Source organism: Opisthocomus hoazin, chromosome 2 (genome assembly GCF_030867145.1).
Source record: "Opisthocomus hoazin isolate bOpiHoa1 chromosome 2, bOpiHoa1.hap1, whole genome shotgun sequence".
Classification (NCBI taxonomy): Eukaryota; Metazoa; Chordata; class Aves; order Opisthocomiformes; family Opisthocomidae; genus Opisthocomus; species Opisthocomus hoazin.
In genome coordinates, this window is record NC_134415.1 from 89637012 (window position 1) to 89658438 (window position 21427).

Here is a 21427-nt window from a genome sequence, read left to right on the forward strand (position 1 = left end):
GGCAGCAGCCCTGGGAGCTCCTGAGCAGGGGCCCGGCTGAGGGGCAGAAGGTCCGTCTCCACGGCGCGGGGCCGGAGGAAGCCATGGCAGGCGGCCGAGCGCACCCCGGCCCGCCAGGGGCTCCCGAACCCCATCCTCTCCCCAGGAGGTTTCGCTGCTGTGGCTTCCCTTACCCACTCAGAGTACCGAGCCCTAAAATCACCTCTCTCCTCCGCGCCGCGGCCGTGCTCCCGCCCGCCCTCAGCGCCTGGCTGAGCGCCCTGGGCCCGGCCGCACCCCCAGCGCGGGACAGGCCGCAGCCAGCGGGGCCCGGCGGATCTGGGTGCTCCGGCCCCGCGGGCGTCTCCAGGGACAGCAGGGCCGAGGTGGGGGGAGACGGCGGCGCCCGGCAGGCACTGCGGCGCCGGGCGGCTCGGGCTGCCAGCGGCGGGGCCGCGCCTGGGGCCTGGGGCCTGGGCGGGCGCGGAGGCCCCGGCGGCCGGGCCCGGCCGCGTCAGGTGACGCGGGTCACGCCGCCGCCGCCTCCCCCGCCCGCTGGCTGCGCGCCCCGCCGGCAGGCTGCGCCGCGCGCTCCGCCGAGCGGCGTGCGGGGGAGGGCGGCGGCGGCGGCAGCCGGGCCCCCCCACCCCCTCCCCGAGGCCGCCCGCGGGCAGAGGGGCCCTCGGAGCCCCGCCGGGAGCGCGGCCGGCATGAGCCAGGTGCCGAGGAAGCTGCCGGAGGAGGAGGAGGGGGACGAGGAGGAGGAAGAGGAGGAGGAGATCGTGGGCTTGGCGGGCTACGCCGACGGGGCCGAGTCCTTCTCGGACGGGGACGCGGAGAGCGGCGGCGATGAGGCGTGTGAGTGCCGCGGGGAGCGGCGTGGGGCAGGCACCGGCCTCGGAGGGGGCCGCGGGGCAGCGGCCGGCGAGGGGCGCGGGTGCGGGGTGAGGCGGCGGGCGGGACCGGGGTTCGGTTCGGTTCGGCTCGGCTCCCCGGGGCGGGGCGGGGGGGGGGTCTGCCCTGGCCGCCTGCGGATGTGGGTCAGGGACGGGGCGCGGCTCCCTGGGGGGTCGGGGCGCGGTGTGGGGTAGATGAGGCGTCCGGAGAGAGGGAGGGAGGGCAGGCCAGGCCTGGCTGGGGACCGGGGTGGGTGGCCGGAGACCAGGCCGAGCGGGGATGCTGCGGGGGGGAGCGCGGGAGGGGACAGGGTGCTGACGGGGCGCTGCCCTGGGGTCAGAGAGAGCCGGGAGCAGGGCGAGGGCTGGCAGGTGGCAGGGAGGGAGGCAGGGAGGGAGGGGGCGAAGGGAGCGCAGGCGAAGCGGTGGCGGGGGTCGTCTCCTTTCAGCATTTCCCGTGTCCGGGGGGCGAGCTGTCAGTTATTAGCGGCCACAGCCCGGTGATGTGACTGGGGGGTGCCAGGAAGGCGGGGGGGTTGGGTGTCAGGCTATAAAAGGCAGCGGCAGCAGGCGGCTCTGTGCCCGGGGCCGCTCCGCAGCTGTGAATGTCAGTCCCCATAGCCGGCTGGACGGCTGCTGTCTGTCCGTGTGTCTGTCCGTGTGTCTCAGGACCCGCGTCACTCGCTGCCTGCCCGTGTCGGGGTGGATGGCGATGCTGGGAAGGACAGGCTTACCGGGGAAAGCAGCCTCATTGAGTGAAAAGAGGCAATGCCGGCTCGGAGCCTGTTGCTTTCATTCAGAAGCCTGAATTCATTCTTCCGAGGCGTGTTTCGCAGGGGAGCTTGGAGAACTCTCAGTTATCTCGGGGTGAAAAAAGAATTGGTGTTTTACAAAAGCGTAATAAAAGGCCACGTGTTTTAAAGGCTACTTTGATGAATAGCATGCAGAACCCTTCTCCTTTAAGACCCAGTCCTACACGCCACCATGGCAGGTATCGCATTGACTAATGCAGTTTTGGGGAGGGGGGGGAGGTCGGTAGGTTGAGTATAAGCCTTCGTGGCTAAAGGCTGTGGGAATGCTAGCATGCAAAAGCTGTAGCTGAGACTAATTAAAGCCTTTGTTGAAACTGCTAAAGAATTGCCTTGCTTTAGATGCAAAGAGAATCTATTTTAGCATATTTCTTTAGTGCTAAACTAACTTAGCATTTTTTGTAGGGAAATAATCCATATTCTGTCCACAGAGAAATTTACTTGGATATTTTTCAACAGGAACTTTGTTAGACTGCTAAAAATGTCAATTACTTCTTCAGAGTAATACCAGAATATTGTACTTGACAAAAAAAAGAACCTTTACATCCTGAGTAGCAGGAGAAGACATTCCACGCAGAGACCCTTTTTTATGCAGGATAAAAAAAAAGGGCCATTTTAACAGTCCAGGTCCCCTGGCTTTCTGTTTCATTCTGAAGTCTCTGGAGAAAGAGGCATAGAGCATCTGTAATGGAGGGGGGTGGGATTTGAGTCTGTGTTTTGTGTATTTAACACTGGACTGTAGGGAAAGGGGCTTTCCATTTTCCAGTTTTTGTCCTCTATCTTCCTGGATCTGTACAGTAAGCAGTCCAAAATTCATTGTCACAGCCTCCACTTTTCTACAAGGAACTAATGGAAAGGGCAGTATAAGGAGAACAGCTTCAAGACGTGACTGTTGAAAGCAAAGGGAGAAGCCAGGCTTAAAAGGAAAAACATACTTTGTGCTTGTAGGCATACAGGAGATTTCAAAACTTCATATTGGTCATCTCTCACCCCATACTGGTTTCTTGTCTCCAGCCTGAATGCTGAAACCATATCTGTTGTCCTCTTCTTAATCCTTTCACTTTACACACGAGGTCATACTTCGAGATCTTAAAGCACTGAGTTTACGTAAAGCCTAGTCATATTTTTGATATAAGCAATTATAAAGTATTCAGAAGCGAGGAAACCCTCTGCAGAGCATCCAAGGAAGTAGCTTTAAGACACAAGTGCCGCACTTGTGGTGGGGTGGAACCAGGCCTTCTGGTTCTATGTCTTTTCATTAGCCACAAGAATTTCCTTCCACCAGGCATTTCTGCAATGTTTATGAACCCATGGTAGCTGAACAGCTTTCTTGATGGCATATAAGTTTTTTCTGTTAACACTTTAGGCTCAGGCCATCTGTTGGTGTTGAAGATGTTCATTGTATGTGTTTTGTAAGGCTGTTGTCTTGACAGGACCCCAAAGTGCTGCATTTATCACAGTCACAGTAGTACTGGAAGTGCTATGAGATCAATGGGCTTGAAGGTACATGAGTGGAAAGTCTGGGACTGCTCATTCTCCTTTACACAAACAAGGTTAAAACTTAAAAATAACATAATCACATTACTGGGTAAAAAATGATAAGTTTAAAACTAGACTCAGAGGCTTGTTACCTTACAGTCGGTAACATGAGCAAAATATTTTTTGGCTTGACATCACTTGAGCAGATGAACTGCAATGCTTTATTTGGATGTTTGAAAACTGGCGAGATCTACAAATACACTTGCCAATGTGGCATCCCCGTCACACATGCCTGTGAAGCACCGGTAGTCACCTGTTTTGACAACCAATTGCAATTGATGTGGAATTCAGGAGGGGCTTCTAAAGTATTTTTAACTAGCAATGAATATCTGTACTAGGGTGAAGGAGATACTGGAGTGTTCACTGTGTACTGTGCATATCCTGGTGGGACAGGTCAGGACTACTACATGCAGTTCTCAATCAACTCGTCTTAAGCTAGGCTCATCTGCATGTTGCAACGCACACAAATTGCGCTTCATAAGCAAGGACACAACTGCAATTACAGAAATTTTGTAAGAAATTGAGTGCTGCTGAGTGGGGAAAGTGTTTTTGGGTTTGTTAATTTTGTGAAAACTTCAAAGGATATGGCCTTTAACCAGTGGGACTTCTGTTGATGGCTGCTCAGAAAATTTGAAATATGAAGGACTATAGATATGCATTAGAAACTGGCCTTTTACAACATTTATTCTTTGCAAAAGTGAATGAAGCAGGAAATGTGTTGCATCTCACAGCAGAGAAAATTATCTTTCCCATTACGGAACAGAGAAGAGTTTAGCGTTCCTCTTATGCGTATTATGATCTCACTCAGCAACCTAGTCAGGGAAGTTGCAGTGATACATCTCCTGGCATTTCTGTGGCAAATTAAAGAAGGAGTTGTCATGCACTCTGCAAAGGAATGTGGGCAGGCAGCGCATCGTCCAATTCCTTTACATATAAGGTAATCTCTTAACTCTCTCTGAGAGGAAAGTGCTATAGCAGCCTTGCTATCTAGTCAGATTTGGATGATACTCATTTACATTTCCCTGTCTTTGAACTGGCAGGATTTCAAAAGCTAAGTAACAGTCTTACTAGCAGAAGAGCTGGTGTTCATTCTTCTCATCGGTAACTCTGCACTTGCAACTCTATTTCCTTTAGTATGGCTTTAATTTAAAGCAATTCCTTTCTAGTAAGTGTTACAGACCATAAAAATCTAACAGCCTGGAATAATTTAATACAACAACAAAGTAAAACCCCGATTATTTAAAATCTTTTTTTTTTAGATGCAGGTGAATTTTTAGCCTATTTCTTAAAGAAAAGGGAGTTATGTAGGTAGCCTCCCTTCTGGTTGTCTCATCACCGGTCAGAACTTTGGAAACTACTGTCCACCTTCAAATGAATTTGAAGGAAAGATGTTTCAAAGATTATTAAGTTCCCACAAGTCCGATGAAAACTGGCATTCAGAAGAGATGAGAGACCCAAATGAAAGTGTCTTCAAAGGCATAGGTGAGCAGATGGGTGTGTTCTCTGTGGCAGCGGCTGGCAAACCAGCATACACATGTGTACGGTCTAGCCAACTGGCATGTGTTGTGCTCCAGATCAGCCACAGCATGTCATGTCTATTATTTGGGGGACATTTCATAAGGCATACAAGGGGAAGTTGGTGTTACTGTGGTGGGGAGAGGAAGGGGACACGAAGTACAAATCCATAGCAAGTTAGACTTCATAAGTTCTGTTGCGTACAGAACAAATGGGAGTTTTTTTCAATTTTTTGAAACATACAATAAAGCCTCAACCAGAAGACTGTTCTTTGTATGCCTTTGTAAAGCATTTTATTCAAACTAGTTCTTGTAAAGCTTTGAATAAATTGTTTTGCCTTAGAATCATAGAATCATTAAGGTTGGAAAAGACCTCTAAGATCATCAAGCCCAACCATCGACCCAACACCACCATGCCTGCTAAACCATGTCCTGAAGTGCCACATCTACACGTTTTTTGAACACCTGATGGTGGCCAAAATGCAAATTGCATGATGTATGGATATATGCACATTAATGAAGCTGTGACTGTACATTTGGCAGCTGTGGAAAATATGCACGTTAGAGAGTGGGGCGGAGGAAACACTGTTAAATCTTGCACCTTTGGTTTGCTTTATTGACAAGACCGTACCCCCAAAACATAAAATAATGTTACATCGTCCTGGAGCAGAGGTTTATTACTTGTCTGTAGGTGTGAAATATTGCAGGCACGTTTCTTGCAGCCACAGGAGGATACTGTCACTGTTCAGGTTGACATGAGGAGTAGAGCAGTGTGTTGACAGCAGTCAGTTACTTGCTAAATTTGTCGTCTGTGGATCAGCAGCAGTGGGCCGTTGCTGCGTTAGGAGGACGAGGTTCTTACGGAGTTACCTGTCGCTGTTCTGCTCGAAGGGGTTTCGTCTGTGCGCTGCTCCAGCCTGGCAGAGTTCTGTGTGTGGTAACTGAGAAGAACACAGTAAGTGGTAATACCTGTCAAGGCCCTTCAAATGTATTTAGGATGGAGAGGATCCCACTGACAGTGAGTTTTCGGCTCCTGTCAGTCGCTGCGGTGACACGGGCCCACGCTGAATGGCATCACTGCTTGCAAGACGGTAGGTGGTGCCAAGGAGATGCTGTACGCTGGCGCTGCGCGGCCTTCGGCGGAGAAGCCCTAATTGTGTGTCACTGAACCTCAGGAGGCCCAAACAGACGCGAAGAAGGTTCCGTGCCCTCCTGCAGGCACATCCTGCTCCTGGGTTTCTGGAAGTTGTGAGTGAGGCTTGAGGAACGCAAGAGGATGGGTGTGATTACCACCTCTGGGTGTAAAACGTGCTCCTAGGCAAAGGATTCCTTCAAGCTTTCTGGGTTTTTCAGCCTGTAAGGCTGTGTAATAAATTGACCAGTTCAAATTGTTGCTGACGTTTCTTGGTTTGGATTTTTGTACCTTTGGAATAAGATTGATGCAGGGCATATGCAGGAGGGATGCGTATAGACGGACACGTGCTGGTTTTCTGCAATTCAAAATTTGTCTCAGCAGAAAAAGAGAAAGAAATGCAATTATGTTGTGCTCTGAATGATGTTGAATAGTCTGTACTGCAGTGGGTGGGAGAAGGTCTGCCTGACAGCTAGGGTGTTTAGCCTGTTGTCTGAGCAGTACTTGAAACCTGATCACCGTGTGCTGTGAGCCTTACTCTGCAGATTTAGCACTGGCAGCTCACTGCTATCCTATGTTTGATGCTGCAGATAGGATATCACAGGGCTGTTTGAAAGCTTTTTACCTCTATGTGTTTTTACATCTACACAACACAAGTTATTCAATAGCAGGTGAAATCCTAACCATGTTAGAAAAGGATTCCTCGTGAGCTCAGTCCTGTGTTGTGAGGCCCAACACAGAGGAACTATGTGCCTGAATTGTCCTCTTCCTGTAGTTCCTGGGATGTGTGATTTTATTTATTTATTTATTTTCGAGGAAGGAAGCCCTCATGTTGCCCTTGGAAGATCACACGGATGTAACTACCACAAACTTACTCCTGTCTTCCAGGAGTGTGATGTAGCTATCGGTTGATAAGGGTATTTGTTACCAGCTTATGTTCTCGTGAAGTTGGCTTAGAATGTATGTGGCACAGTGTTAATTAAAGTAAAACTAGGTATTTTAGGATGTCTCTGTGTAATAACACATTTTTCACATACAAACTGAGCAATTAAACCTTTTGTAGTCTTTGTCTTACAGGCGAGAAGTAGGCTTTCTGATAGTAGAGCCTAAGGGGCAAATAATTCAAGTGACAATGCCTGTAGCACCGTTCCCTAAACTTAAAAATCGGTAACATTTGCATAAATCTGAGTAAAAGTGTAATGAAAATAAATGTCAAATGCATGTTATTTGGCAGTTGCTAATTGTATTGCCATAGTAGACTACTTTTCTTCTTGTGTGATTTTATTCAGTTTTGGATTTCAATGATCCCTTCAGTACTGAAGTTAAGCCAAGAATCCTGCTCATGGGATTGAGAAGAAGTGGGAAGTCTTCCATTCAGAAAGTTGTCTTTCACAAAATGTCACCGAATGAGACTCTCTTCTTGGAGAGCACAAACAAGATCTGCAGAGAGGATGTTTCCAACAGCTCCTTTGTCAACTTTCAGATATGGGATTTTCCCGGGCAAATTGACTTCTTTGACCCTACGTTTGACTATGAGATGATTTTCAGAGGCACTGGAGCACTGATATTTGTTATTGATTCTCAGGTAAAAAAAGGGGGTTTAAGCCACTTTTTTCTTTTCTTCCTTCAGCAGTAGACACATGAATTGGAAAGCATACATTTATTCGAAGCAAATAAATGACTCAACTTACATCACAAACACACATTAAAAGAAAGTCATTAAAACTTGGAAGAGCTGCTTGGTTATTTTTAATCTCTCTCTGCAGTATGTTCAAAAGTTAAGTAATTTGCTTTAACATCTCAAGGTTCTTGCTCAGATTACTAAGTGCTGACAGCATGAGATTGGTGCACATGCTGGATGTAGGCTCAGGCTTCTACTTATAAGAAATAAAAAAATTGTGCTCATTTTTGAGCTGTAGCGTTATCTAGAAGTAAGTGTCATAAAATTTTGTATATATTTTTAAGAACTTTCCTACAGTTCTAGCTTTTCTTTTTCCTTCATTAGGATGATTATATGGAAGCATTAGCTCGTCTGCATCTTACTGTGACCAGAGCCTATAAAGTGAATCCAGATATCAACTTTGAAATCTTTATCCATAAAGTGGATGGTTTATCTGATGATCACAAGATTGAAACGCAAAGAGATATTCATCAGAGGGCAAATGATGACCTTGCAGATGCTGGATTGGAGAAGATTCACCTCAGGTGAGAAAAGCTGCTGTGCTTTGAAACCTCTCTGCCTTACAGTCCCCTCCCAATCACTAGTCCTCACTGCTGCAGCCTGCTTGGAGCCGCTTGGGAAGACAGGCGTAGTATCTTTGCCTTATGTCTGCTGACAAAACAGATTATTGTAGCAAATAATGAAAAATAGTGGACTTCTGCAGACTGGGAACTAGAGGACATCAAGTTGTCATGTCTCTCTTAGCACTTCAAGCCAAGTACAAATATATTAGTAAGACAGACCTGCTCTGTGAACATGCCAGCTCTTTAGAGCTCTCAAAAATTTGACTGCATCATTGCATTGATAGATGGGTCCACAGCTTTCAAAAAGTAGATCATAACAGACATACTTGGTAATATTCCTCTCCTGCAATGTGAAAAATATTTTTGTAATAATGCCAAAGTGGGAGTTGGTCATGAATTTCTACATCGAGTTCGCAGTGTCTAGGGATTTTTTTGTCTAGAGATGAAGTCCTATGCTTCAGTCATAACGTGACACTTGATCACAAGGGGTAATGGCATTAAGTGTAGGCACTTGCTGCTTGACAATATTTCATTTCACTCGTATTTTGAAAGGTACATCATGTTCACAGTATGTGGCTAAAAGGAAAATGTGGTGACGTTTTTTTCCAGCTTTTATCTGACAAGCATATATGATCATTCTATATTTGAAGCGTTTAGCAAAGTGGTACAGAAACTGATTCCACAGCTCCCAACACTGGAAAACCTGCTTAACATCTTTATTTCAGTAAGTACTTGTTATATACTTTGTCTGTAGATCTGGCTGTGTCCAACGTGCATGTTCAGATGTTCTGTTTGCCACCTTCTAAGAGATGATGAACAATGTGAACTATCAGAGAAATTATCAAAACTTAGTTGAAATGCACCCACATGCAGCTTGGCCCCACCTCCCTGTCTATTAAACAGTGTTGCTGAGCTGCTGAGGTACTCGCAGTATTTCCTGAATTGCATAAAGTGGGTTAGCAGCCATCACTTTTCTCATACATTAATCTGAATGTTGCAAAGGTTTGTGCTGCATGCGTTTGTTTAAGTAGTACTTAATATTTGTGTAAATAAATTCTTAAAGGAACATCTTCTAGTCTAACCTCTTATGTAGAGCTGCCTATAGTGCTTCCTAGAATTAATTCTACTCTGTATCAAAGTTTAACTCGCTAAAGAAAATCTTCTCTTGTCTTGAAACTTTTAGAGGTAGAGTCCATCACAACTTTCACAGCTTCCGTAGTTACTCCCAAGGCCAGTGAGAGCGCTTTGTGTATCTAGTGGCTTGTTGTCACTGTGGAGGTCATTGCTTGCTCCACTGTTCCTGTATGTGTGGTCCCTTCCTCTCCTTTGTACTGGTTCTGGCACTCACCTGCTCCCTCATGGAGTCACTGTGACGCACGCTAATGCACTGTTCAGTTTAGTTAAAAGCAGGTTGTGGAGGAGCCCAACATGCTGTTTTGACACAAGATAAAAGATGGGAACATGGTCATGAGCAAAGGGGAACACAGCGAGTAGGTTGTGAAAAGGGGGAACTACCTGTTTCGGTGGTGGTGAAGTCAGGTCATAGCAGCTCCTGAAACTGCACCCTTTCTCTAAATATTCTAATTTTGCGCCTTGCACCTAGCATTAATTTGGCAAGCTTCAATTTCTAAGCAAGGTTGTTGTGTCTTTTTGTGATTTTGAAGTAATGAAATTATTGGATATCATTCAACAGCCTGTAAGATAAAATTAGATTTCACAGTTTCTCAGTGTAAGGTGTGAAAATGGAGAGAGAGAAAAGTTGGAGGTGTTGCTGAAAGAGAGAGCTAGGATTAGAGGAAAGTCTTTCCAAAACTTATTCTCTTACTATTAGGCAGCAAATGATGCCATTTCATAATGAATATTTTGTTACAAAGATCTGTTTCTACCGAAATGGCTGGACCATGTACCACTTATCAACCAGTCTTGAACTCCGCTTAGGACAGAAAGGTAATGAAGCAGTGGTGACAACAGTTCTGGAGCAATTGGATATTGAATATGCTACACAGTCTTAAAGGGAAAGCTGTCTGAATGATAATCCTTGTGCCAGTGTCACAGTGTCATGCACATTGTGAGTCAGATCTCTGTATGGGGTCTCCTCACTGTTTGGAGTCCATGAAGAATTTCTGCCAAACCACCAGATGAATCGAGCACAAGCCGATTCCTGAATGACTGATGACAGCTGCTTGTGTGTCTGCAACGCCCAGAAGGCAGCTCCATTAATATCTAGAGTATCAGATGTAATTTGTAAGGAAGAACAAGTCTCTCAAATGAATGGAAAATCCAAAAAAGTGAGAGAGGTACGCTGTTCCCCCTATTCAGTAGAGGAAACGGTCTCAGACTGTTTCTTAGCTCCAAATAGAGCAAAATCCAGCTTATTAATGACCTAGAGCAAGGTGTAGCTGCACCACTATGTCCTCAGCGTGCTTGCTGTCTGTTTTTATGAGTATCCTCTGTCTGTAGGCAGGAGACACGGAATGACTCTTTGCAACCACAGGAAGACTAAACATCATTCTCCAGCACAGAATTAGTTAGCGGGTGCCTCTTCACTTTAGCAACTTAGTGACAACAAACCTTGACATGGATTTGGTCATGCCTTACCTCAGGAAACCAGTGTGCTGGATATCAAAGTGTGGGTGTGCTGGTGTTCTAGTTTGGCTTTTGCAGCAATATTCATGAGGATTTGCTTTCATTTATGCCATGAAGACTTCCAGGACGAGAAGCAGATGATTACAAAAATAGATCTGTGATCACTCTTTAAGTTCACAGCAGTCTTTTGCCTAACTTTATAGTGCCACAGTATGTCAGCTTGTACGTTTGAGGAACCATCAGTGTGGTAATACTGCTTCTCCATTCTTTAATGTAACTGCTTGTAAAGCATAAAATAATGCTTTGGCATTCAAAACTCATGTAAATTTTACCTGACTAACCCTCTGTCAGCTTCCTGTAGAAGGATGTCTGGTTTTTAATTAACGTGGCCTTACCAAGCAATCAAGTTGTGTGACACAGGAATGTGGATTTTCATTTTAAGGTTGGGGGTTTTTGAAGGGTTGTTAAAAATTCTGTGTTAAAAACAAACAATGAGTTATCATGGTAAAAATAAAATTAAGTATAGGGGGGTTTATTTAATGATTTAAATTTCATAATCTGTAAATTCATATGTAGTATCTAAAAATTAAAATTCACACACTAAACCTGCGGTTTGCTGCAAGACCTGTTTAAATAACTGTCCAAAATTCATTCCTAACTATAAGTGACTGGTGATATCCTGCAAGTTCTTTTAAAAATACTTTTTTAGGACCAAATTCTGGCTTACTATTCATACTCTCAAGAAGGAAAAAGATAGGTCCATTTACCTAACCTAGGAATTGGAGTAATACTACCAGTTCTATTGAATCCATTCCATTTAAAGAATCGAAACTGCCGCCTTCTTTATCAAGCCGAGTATAGTTGAGAAACATGGTTTGGATTTCAACTACCTCATGTTTTTTACCTATCCAAAATAAAATCTCGTATATTCATTGCAGAAGATTTTTCTCAGTGACTCTCTTGGTTCAAATTAGCCACGGAATACTCTTACATCAATTCAGAGTGCTTGATACAGCTTCTAGCGCATGTTGCATCTTCTTTCCAGACTGCAGGGTTGTGTCAGAGATGCCTATTGCTTATTCTGGCCCTGCTGTCATTGACATCAATGGCAGCATTTCATTCAGTTGCGTAAGGCAGCTGTTGGCCTTTGTTTCTCTGATAGGGAACCATCCTGCTCTAGCAACAGAAACAGTTGATTTCTGGTTGTCGTTTTCTCTGACTGAGTGTTAATGACATAATGTCTCTTTGAATAGTATTTTTTATCCACTGTTTCCTGTTCTTTTATGACTTGTAATTATTGTTTGTACTGGTATTTTTTTTTTCCTTGAGCAATTTCGTCACAAACGTTCTGGAAGATCCTTTGCTTTTTCAGTTAAAGTTGTACTAAAAACCCTGGCAAATGAAATCTGTGAAGTCATGTAAGCAGAGTTTAGTGGTTACTGCTCCTGGCAATCCATCCTACCCTTTCGCCAAGCTTTCTGTCACTGTACAAAGTTTGACAGAAGCAAATATGTGCCAGTTTCTCAGCACTTCCTACCACGATGTATTAGTTTCAACTGAAAATGAGCATGGTTTAAGTCAAGACACCAAGCTCTGCCCTTAACCTGCGGTGAAGAAATCAGTCGGACTTTTTCTTTTCTCCAATCTAGTTTCCTTTGTTCCGAAGCCAAGTAACCAAGCAAGTAAGCAAGCGAGCAAGCAAGCGAGTAAGCAAGCAAGTGAAAGAAACAGAACTCCTTTTTAGCAGTAAAGAGCATATATTTATATCCACAGATATAGGTCTGAGCTATGAGGCCAAACAGGATGTTTCCCTCCTTTCTCACACTCCCTAGTCAGAGAGTTAGTTTTCTCACACAATCATCCCTCGTGACTGTCTTCAGTCACAATCACCCAGCTGCTTCAGGCGGTTTTCCCGCCTGACCCTTTCATGCACTCACGCATACAATAACTATTGTCCCGTATGCCCTGCTCAGATCGCTGCGTTCCCGCGATTAATCTTCTCCATGTTGTGCATAGCTCCATCGCTTACCAGTGGGCCTAACTGCTGGCATGGCAAACATCTCAAGATGAAAACCATTTAAACTGTCACTGCAGGTACAGGCAGGCTGCAGCAGCTGGAGTTCTGAGATGGAAAAATCACTTCTCATTGTTAAATGTTATTATAGTGTCACTGGTATCTTAATAATTTAAGGTACATCTTACCTGTGCAGCTGAAATTATCACTGTGTCTCTCTTTATATAATACAAAATTTTATAATCAACTCCTCGTGAATGACACTACAGGGCTCGACTTCTTTTGTCTAAAATGACTTGTATTTTCAAATAGGTGTTTTGTCAATGAATTACAGCTACATACTTATGTGATATTTACAGGTGAATCTTGTGATTAATCTTATTTGACAGCATCTGTTGAAGTATGTGATGTGCTGCCAGAATTAGTATTTAAAAATTAAAATTACATAACTATCACATGTGGCCAGAAGAACCAAAATAAATATGCATACATTTTTTGTTCATAGTGCTCAAAGAACATAGACTCATAGAGCCATGTAGCCTGAAAGGGACCTTTAGAGGTCAGCTTCTGCTCAGAGTCAGGACAGTTAGAGCAGGTTGCTCATGTCTGGGTCCAGTCTAGATTTGTGTGTCTCCAAGGATGGAAGCTCTACAACCTCTTAGATCAGCATGCTCCCAGTGCTTCACCACTCTCATGCTAAATATCAAGTCAGAATTCCAGCTTTTGCCTTTTGCCTCTTGTCCTTCAACACTGCAGCTCTGAGAAGAGTTTGGCTCTGTTTTCTTTGTGCCTTTCTATTAAGTCTTTGTAGATAGCAACAAGCTTTCTTTTCTTGGCCCATCAAGGCCAGGTTGGATGCGGCTTTGAGCAGCCTGATTTAGTGGAAGGTCTCTGCCCATGGCAGGGTGGTTGGAACTAGATGATCTGTAAGGTCTCTTCCAGCCCAAACCATTCTGTGATTCTTCTGGCTGAAGAAACCCAGTTCTTTGAGACTCTCCTTGTATATCGTGTGCTTCAGCCCATGTACCTAAGGTATCCATAGTGTATACTTTGTTTTCAATATTTCTTTTATTAATGAATTACTGAAATGTGTCCCTCACAGAGTCTTTTCCATAATGAAATGCACGAAATTGACCTCTATACTCTGTTATTATTGATGGGTGTTTCCAGCCTTAGTTGTGTGTGTGATGGTGCAAGAATTAAGCCTCTTCAAGAAGAAAATGCCCAAAATGTTGCTGATAGTTGTTCCAATAGCATACCTAGGGTTGACATTTTTCTACGTATTTCAGGAAATTTGGAAAGTGGGAGGGTCACTTTAGTCTCTTAACTGCGTGTTAAATAGTTGACTTAGGAAAGAAGAAGAAAAAGGAAAGTTTCTGTAACTACAAAGGAAGCTGAAGCTATTAAAACTTGTTAGGGGTTTTCAGTGTGTTTTTTGCTAGTTACAAAACTGCTGTGGCAGTAGTCCCAAACCATATGAAAACTGGAAGCCCGTATGTGGTGAAAATTCGGCTTGATGGGAGAAAGTTGCTTCTCTTCCTTGTGTAGGTGGATTCTGAGGCATATTTTATGGCTTGAGCTTTACCAATACTGGGAAATTGCCCTTGATGTTCATGCTGGGAGAGCTGCCCAGGTGCAATCCCTTGATATCAGCAAGCAAAGCTACGGTTTTCAGTTAAACGGTACACATTTTTCCTCTTTTTTTCCAGGAAGCAGAGGGTTATGGCAGTTTACTTATCTACACAAATAGTATGAGCTAGCATTCCTGGTTAGCCTGTGAAAGCTGCGAATACGACACGTCTCCATTATGGAGAGGGTCTTAATCAGCTTGGCAAGATGACAGGAACATAGCTGCCATTGCATTAGCAAGCCTTAGCATTATAAACATGCCTTTAACCACCAATGCTACATCAAAGCTGAAGGAGCACCATCAAAATACTGGTCTTTCCTCTATCATCCTAAAAGATGTTCTAAGGGACAAGACAGCAAAACAGCTACAGACTGTGATGAGACTATTTCGCAGTTTCCTGGAGAAATTAGTTCCTGAACAGTGCTGCCTTCTTTGTCCATCAGCTTTTTCTTTTCCTTGCTTCTACCTTTGTACATGTCCAGGTAGAAGAACTTTAAGTTACAGCTTTCTTATTATGTCCATTGTTACAAGCAAAAACCCAAAAGCTTGATGTTGGAATTTCCCCCTGCATTTTCCACTGAAAATAAATGTAATTTCTCCAGATGTTTTCCAGAGAGGGTAAGTTTGGGAGTGTAACTTGGCATTGTGGCTGCTCAGAGGCAGAAATTGTTGGAAGGTCTGTGAACATAACGGTTTGATAGAAATACAGCAGTGCTATATGTACAGCTCTTGCAAAATGAGCTTGATTGCAGTTTAACTTCCACTTCTTTGGCCTAGCTTCTTGTATAACAGGCAAATAGGGGAACAAAAAAGCTTGGTATTAATTTGAAGATGTGGCTTCTGTTTTATTTTTCTTTTTTTTTTTCTTAAATAGAATTCTGGGATCGAAAAAGCATTTTTATTTGATGTAGTCAGTAAGATCTATATTGCAACGGACAGTACTCCAGTGGATATGCAAACGTATGAGCTCTGCTGTGATATGATAGATGTTGTGATTGACATTTCTTGTATATATGGGTAAGTAAATTGTTAATGTTTTTCTTAAAACTGTGTACCTAGAATCTGAGTGGCCTCAAAATTAGAATAATGTGGGTATAAACAATAATGAGAATGTGTAATTTGGCAGGACAGGGGAGAAGGAGTAAACGGCAGGCCTCTGAGGTACAGATCGCCTTGCCAGCAGCAAGCCCTGTTCCCTGCTCAGCCTCTTCTGTGAACACCTTCCTCTTTCTATGCTAATAATTTTATGTGGAGGAAGGACTGGGAAGTAACCAACCTAACATAAAAGGAAACTTTGACATTAACTTTTTGTTCCCCAGGGACAAATTCAACTGAAGGATGCCTCCCATTTCAAGAAAAAGTGGGGCCATATTCAGCTTGCTTTAATAGCCAGTGGCCTCTACCGGCCTCAGAGAGCTGCTTCACTCTTTCTTCAGTTCTCTGTTCACCCTCTTTTCTCTATCTGATCTTTGTGGGGTTTGGTTTTTTTTTGTTTCCCCTCCTTGTACATTAGCAACTGGAGATCTCCTGGGGTAGCATGTACATCTCCTTGCAAGTTGTGTTTTAAATGGCTTGGCCCTTGGCCAAATGTAACACCAGCTATTCCTGGGAAAGGCAGGGGCACATTAAGAATTAGTGCGTGAAGATGCATAGACTTGGAGGCTAGACCCCAGAATGCCTTAAGTGTGGTAGTCTCCGGTAGCCTTGCATTCTTACGCATTGATAGACTTCTTTCACTCTTGGAGAAGGTACTAGGGAGAATCCTAGTGCAGATATGCACTAAGCATTAGAACTTCGAAAGAACAACAAATTGTTGAATACCTTTCTAAAATTCCTTGTTTGTATATTCTACTGTGTGTTTCAGGTTTTGGAGTTGGTCACTTCAGTAACTGTACAAGAACTTGTGTTTTACAGAGGTATACCATAAAGGATGCAGATTTTGTGGTGTTTTTTTTTTGTACAGAGAAAGATGCTGCTGTGTAGTTCAAAAGACTATGTGTTTAATTATTATCTGTACAACACCACTTGTGGGGTGCTCTATTCACAAAATGTCACTCTGCCACTGTCTTTGTGTAATCATTTAGCATTTATCACCAGAAATCTGTTGTCATGTTTTTAGCTATAGACTAAAGACATGATACTACAATTCATTTCTTATCCTTTGTTCCTGGAGCATCTGTGGAACTTGCTACGTTAATATATTCTTGATACTAGTTGTTCTGGGAGGTTGGTGATAACTATCTATTTAACAAGATCTCTGTGTGTATTCAGGAATGAGGGTAAAATTACAAGGTATAAAACTAATACAGTGGTCATCATGACATATCATCTGTGAAGGAGAAGTCTCTCTTCATGAGACGATGTTGCAGAAGGCAACATCTTATGAGGAAAGTCTCCTGATGGCTTAAACTACCAGTCAGCTGCCACTACTCAAGCAAGGTTACCAGATTTGGAATTATCGGTACATAGTTACTGGTTCACATGTTTTAGATAAAGTCATAATGCAGTGCATTGATTGAAAGAAAATGGACAACCTTGTGGTAAATGGTTGGCAATTAATCGAGGAAAAAATAAGGCTCCAGTTCAGGTACCTGGCAATCAATCAATCTGATTTCTAGTGCCAGATCTTAGATTTGGTGTGTGATTGGATAAATGATTTAATCTCTGTCTTCCTAGTTTACGTTGTATGTAGTTTGAAGAAGAGTCTCCCTGAAAGATTAAAATGAAAATTTCATAAAGTTTGAGATTATCTGATGAAATAACCAATGTGGGAGTACTTTTGTTAGTTTATCTGGTGGCTTATCTTTTCTTGTTTGTTTCTTTGTTTGAATATTGCCCCTTAGGCTTAAAGATGATGGCACTGGAACTCCTTATGACAAAGAATCAATGGCAATCATAAAACTGAACAATACAACTGTCCTTTATTTAAAAGAGGTGACAAAATTCCTTGCTCTTGTTTGTTTTGTCAGAGAAGAAAGCTTTGAGAGAAAAGGTATTTTTCCTTTTTCTAGTATTGCATTACTTTTCCTTTAATTAGCGAGTTAATGAATAACTGGTTGTCATTAGCTGATAACAGTCTTTAGCTGCATCACAAATATTAAAGATAAGTACAGCTTGATAGCGCTTACATAACATGTTTAAAGGCATGAGGTATTTTTGCTGGCATTAAGATAAGGTGAAATCATAAGTGTATTTTACAACTTTCTGATATGAAAGCATATGACGGTTTACATCCAGTACAGTAAAGCTTCCATCTGTGACACTAGAATGTGTCAGTTTATCTTGGCTAACATTGATTTGTACCTGTTGGCATCAGCATATGCATTTGGAACAGCTTGTGTGCCATAACCAAGGGAAAATTATTGAAACTGGCTGATAGAAAGAAATATGTTCTCTCTTTTCTCATCTTTGAAAGAAGGCTTTAGAAAATCTGTGTGTTTGGGAACTAGATATCTTTCATATTTTGCAGTTAAAGGGTGTAAAATTTCTTGGTTCTCTCTCTGACCCTGGTCAAGGTCAATATTGAAAGCTTAGTTCATGATCGCTCTGCTCGCTGGCATGATGGTCACGAGTTGCTGGTCTTAGTGAAACACCCTGAGCCCAGAACTGAGCAGTGAAAAATGAGCCATCATCTGGGCTTGGGTCCCTGTTCCCTGTCTTGTGATACTAATTCACCAGTCGGTATGGGTGTGTTTGCGAATGCAGAACTCATACCATGTCTGCTGGGCTGTTTGACAGGCTATTTAGCTTTTATTTTATAGAACTTCAACAGATTGAATTTCTCATTAATGTCCGTACTGTGGATGTTGGATGTGGTGACTTTTTTTTCCTGTAAGTGGAAGAAGTGTTACTTTGATGTATCTACTAAGAACACTTTTAGAAAATTTGAAATAAATTTGCTGAACAAACACCCATTAGGGTTTGTCCACAACTGTGCAAGGTTGTTCTGTCTACATAGTTTGTGACACTTAGTGCTGTAGCCTGTAATCTTTATCAGTACAGTTCTGGTATTATAATGCAGATTAGCTTTTGGTGCCTGGTGACTTCCATCTAATATTTTGTCTGAACTGTAGGGAGAGGGAAAATAATTCCTGGAAAGAAATCACAAGTGTAGCATGGTGGATTTACACCACTTAAAATACATAGTTAGGGAAATTGAAGTGGAAAACACTGCGGTATTTGAGTTAAGAAAGCTCATGGCATTAACCTTGAATGAGGTCATAAGCTTCGCACCAAAATTCTAAAATTGTATTGCAGTATTACACAATTGTAGCACCCAGTAAGTCTTCCGATTGACTACCAATATGGCTTTACAGCTTTTCTGTGGGATCACATTCAGCCCACTCACATGGTAATATTATCTGCCTGTTATGTATGTGTGTAATCTAACAGCTTGTCTATTGTGCTACTTTTCAGTTACAATGTAAGATGAAATATAGCTGGCTGTTATTTGGTAATAATTCTATTGTCTCCATTTCAAAGCTTATGCATTGTCAAAAAAAAGAAAATGATTGCTAGATGCTACTTATTTTCATCACAGTTATTCTGTAAAGCAAATTTTCAAAATGACACTAAATTTTAAGAAATATTTTAATTTTTCTTGTCGTGTACTGAGCATTTCTCCAAAGCTCTTTGTTAAGTTAAGGCTTTGTTATCTGCCAATGAACTTCTATTTGTTTTCTCTTAAGACTAATAAGTGTATTTCATGTTGGACATAGTATGAAACTGGAATGCTCACTGAATTATTTGTATTTATCAAATGCGCTTTTGCTTAGCACAGAAAAAAAATGCCTGGAAAATTCACTGATTATGACCTCCAGAGAGACAATGTGGTATTTCACTAAATGTAGAACAGGAGCAATTTTTTCATTACCTAATTTGTATGTCTTTATTAATACAGAAAACATTTCTGTCTCTGTAGGATTAATAGACTACAATTTCCATTGTTTTCGAAAAGCCATACAAGAAGTGTTTGAAGTAAGAATGAAAGTAGTAAGATCTCGAAAGCATCAAAGCCACATGCGAAAAAATAAAAGACCCACTCCCAATGGGACACCAAGAATGCCACTGTAACTGAGGTTTTCTGGCACTGTGGCGAAGTTTTCGTGAAGTTGATGCGACTTCTGCATCTCATTGCACTGAAGAGGAAAGCAAATGGGACTGATGTATTATATGAATTTTCCCTGACCGTTCAGAAAGCACTGTTTAAATATTTTTATCCAATCAGTTTTTTTCATATAGTGAGCACTTTGAGCAAAATGTTGTATATATAAGCATTGAGGTGAACACTTGTAAGAATTTTCTTAATATATGCTGTAAACCTTTTTCATGCCATATTAAGAAAAAACAGCTGTGACAGAAATACTGGGTACATAATTTGCACTTTTTCATGTTTTCCTTGTGGAGTTGGACTTTGATAAACTTAATTTTTATGGTAATTTTGATGCATGGTGTCAGGTAAAATGCATGCTGTAGTTTATTTACCTGCTACAATCAAATTGGTTAGTAAACAATTAAGAAAACTTGGTACAATGCCTTTTAAAATTTGTGACAGCTAATACCTAACATTCATACAGATCTAATTTCATATATTTTTCAATTTGTAAACGGAAGAATAATTTTGAAGTATTACAGCAATAAGCACCTTACCAGGGATCAGAACTGGTAGGTAAATATTAGCTTTTATAAAACAGGCTTTTGGCCAAATTTCATCTGGAGTTCTCCATAACACTGGTCATGCCCTCTGTTGGGTCTGTTTTTATTATTTACCTCAGCATATACCACTAAAATACCTTTCTATAAAGATAATTGTTTTGTAAAATGGCTCTACGTTGCACTGGTATTTTTATAAGGCTTTAGAGGAGGGTGTTGTGTCTGAAAGGTTGAATTTACTAAGTTTGTTTTGAGAGCCTGCACATCTACAGTTGGCGCAGTGAAGAGTCTGTATGTATTTCCACCCTGATGTTCTAATGGACTGATAGAAGTCCTGAAGATGTGAGCACTGGGTTCTGGTTCCCTCTAACAGGTGTACGTCTGTGACTGAAATCAAGAAGAGTCTACAAAAATGAGGACTGGACAATCTACCTGCTGTAGTAATCAGCAGACATCACTACTTTCTATTTTAACATTGAACATGGGCAGACTTGCCACAGGATCAGCCAGGACACCAGAGCACTCTCAAACTTAAAAAGAAGTAAAACTTACTCTCTGAGTTCTGTATTGACTGTTTTTCTTTAATTAATGATGCAAAATTATAGTGTCTAGTCGGAAGAGCAACTCTTTTTTTTTTACCCAGTCCTGCTGCAAGCCAATTGTATGAATGGTCCAGCAGTGTCAGCAGCTCTTGGGAGTGGGAAGAGCTTGACCTGGACAGGAGGCAGCTTGCCATACACCTGACGCAGGTAAGGGAAGCTGTATCTCACTCATTCATAACTAACGTGCCCCTAGCGGAGATGGCTCTGGAGACAGGAGGGAAGATGGAATTTGGAAGTTTTCTCTTGGCCATGGTACGGCATAATGCTGCGTGTCTGTCAGTGAGTTCAGAGCCCCCGGCGTTTGCTGGCTTCTGCTGAACAGTCTGAGGTTTAACCTGTGGTTAAGCAAGTCTCGGTTCGCTTGTGGTTTGAATGCAAATGCAGAGTTTCTGTATGCTATATATAGACACATCTTGAGGCTTTAGTACTACACTGAATACACAGGCTGGGAGAGCCAGTTAGCATGAATGCAAAGGTGCTCTACACAAACATCTGCCAAAAGGGAGACCAGTAGTTTCCAAGCCCTTTACTGCTGCCTGGTGCACGTGACTTACCTTTTTGGAACAAATTGTCTCTTTTGGCATGAGTCTATTGAATGTATGTGCAGTTCTTAGAAAAAGGTGCTAGTCGATAGCTCAGCTGCATAAGTAATGCAGTTCTGGGTGCTCAGGAAGGTGAGAAACATTGAGCGTAGCGAAAAGTACCAGACCCGGTGCCAGTGTGAAGGATAATGACAGTAGCTGTAATCAAAGCAGAACACTTCAAAACAGAGAACACAGAGAGTTCAAATTCCTTTTGGTTCTGTCACCACCTGTCATCTTAGGTGAGGG

The 21427-nt window shown here is 42.7% G+C and overlaps 1 protein-coding gene across 1 annotated transcript; it reads left to right on the plus strand.

Annotated features, from left to right (window-relative positions):
- The first annotated feature begins 605 nt into the window (after positions 1-605).
- RRAGD (Ras related GTP binding D) lies at positions 606-20554 on the plus strand. Its single transcript, XM_075414374.1, has 7 exons — positions 606-837; positions 7159-7454; positions 7875-8074; positions 8723-8837; positions 15218-15360; positions 17187-17335; positions 19265-20554. The coding sequence occupies exons 1-7, from the start codon at positions 690-692 to the stop codon at positions 19414-19416; spliced, it is 1203 nt and encodes a 400-aa protein (XP_075270489.1). The 5' UTR covers positions 606-689; the 3' UTR covers positions 19417-20554.
- The last annotated feature ends 873 nt before the right edge of the window (positions 20555-21427 follow it).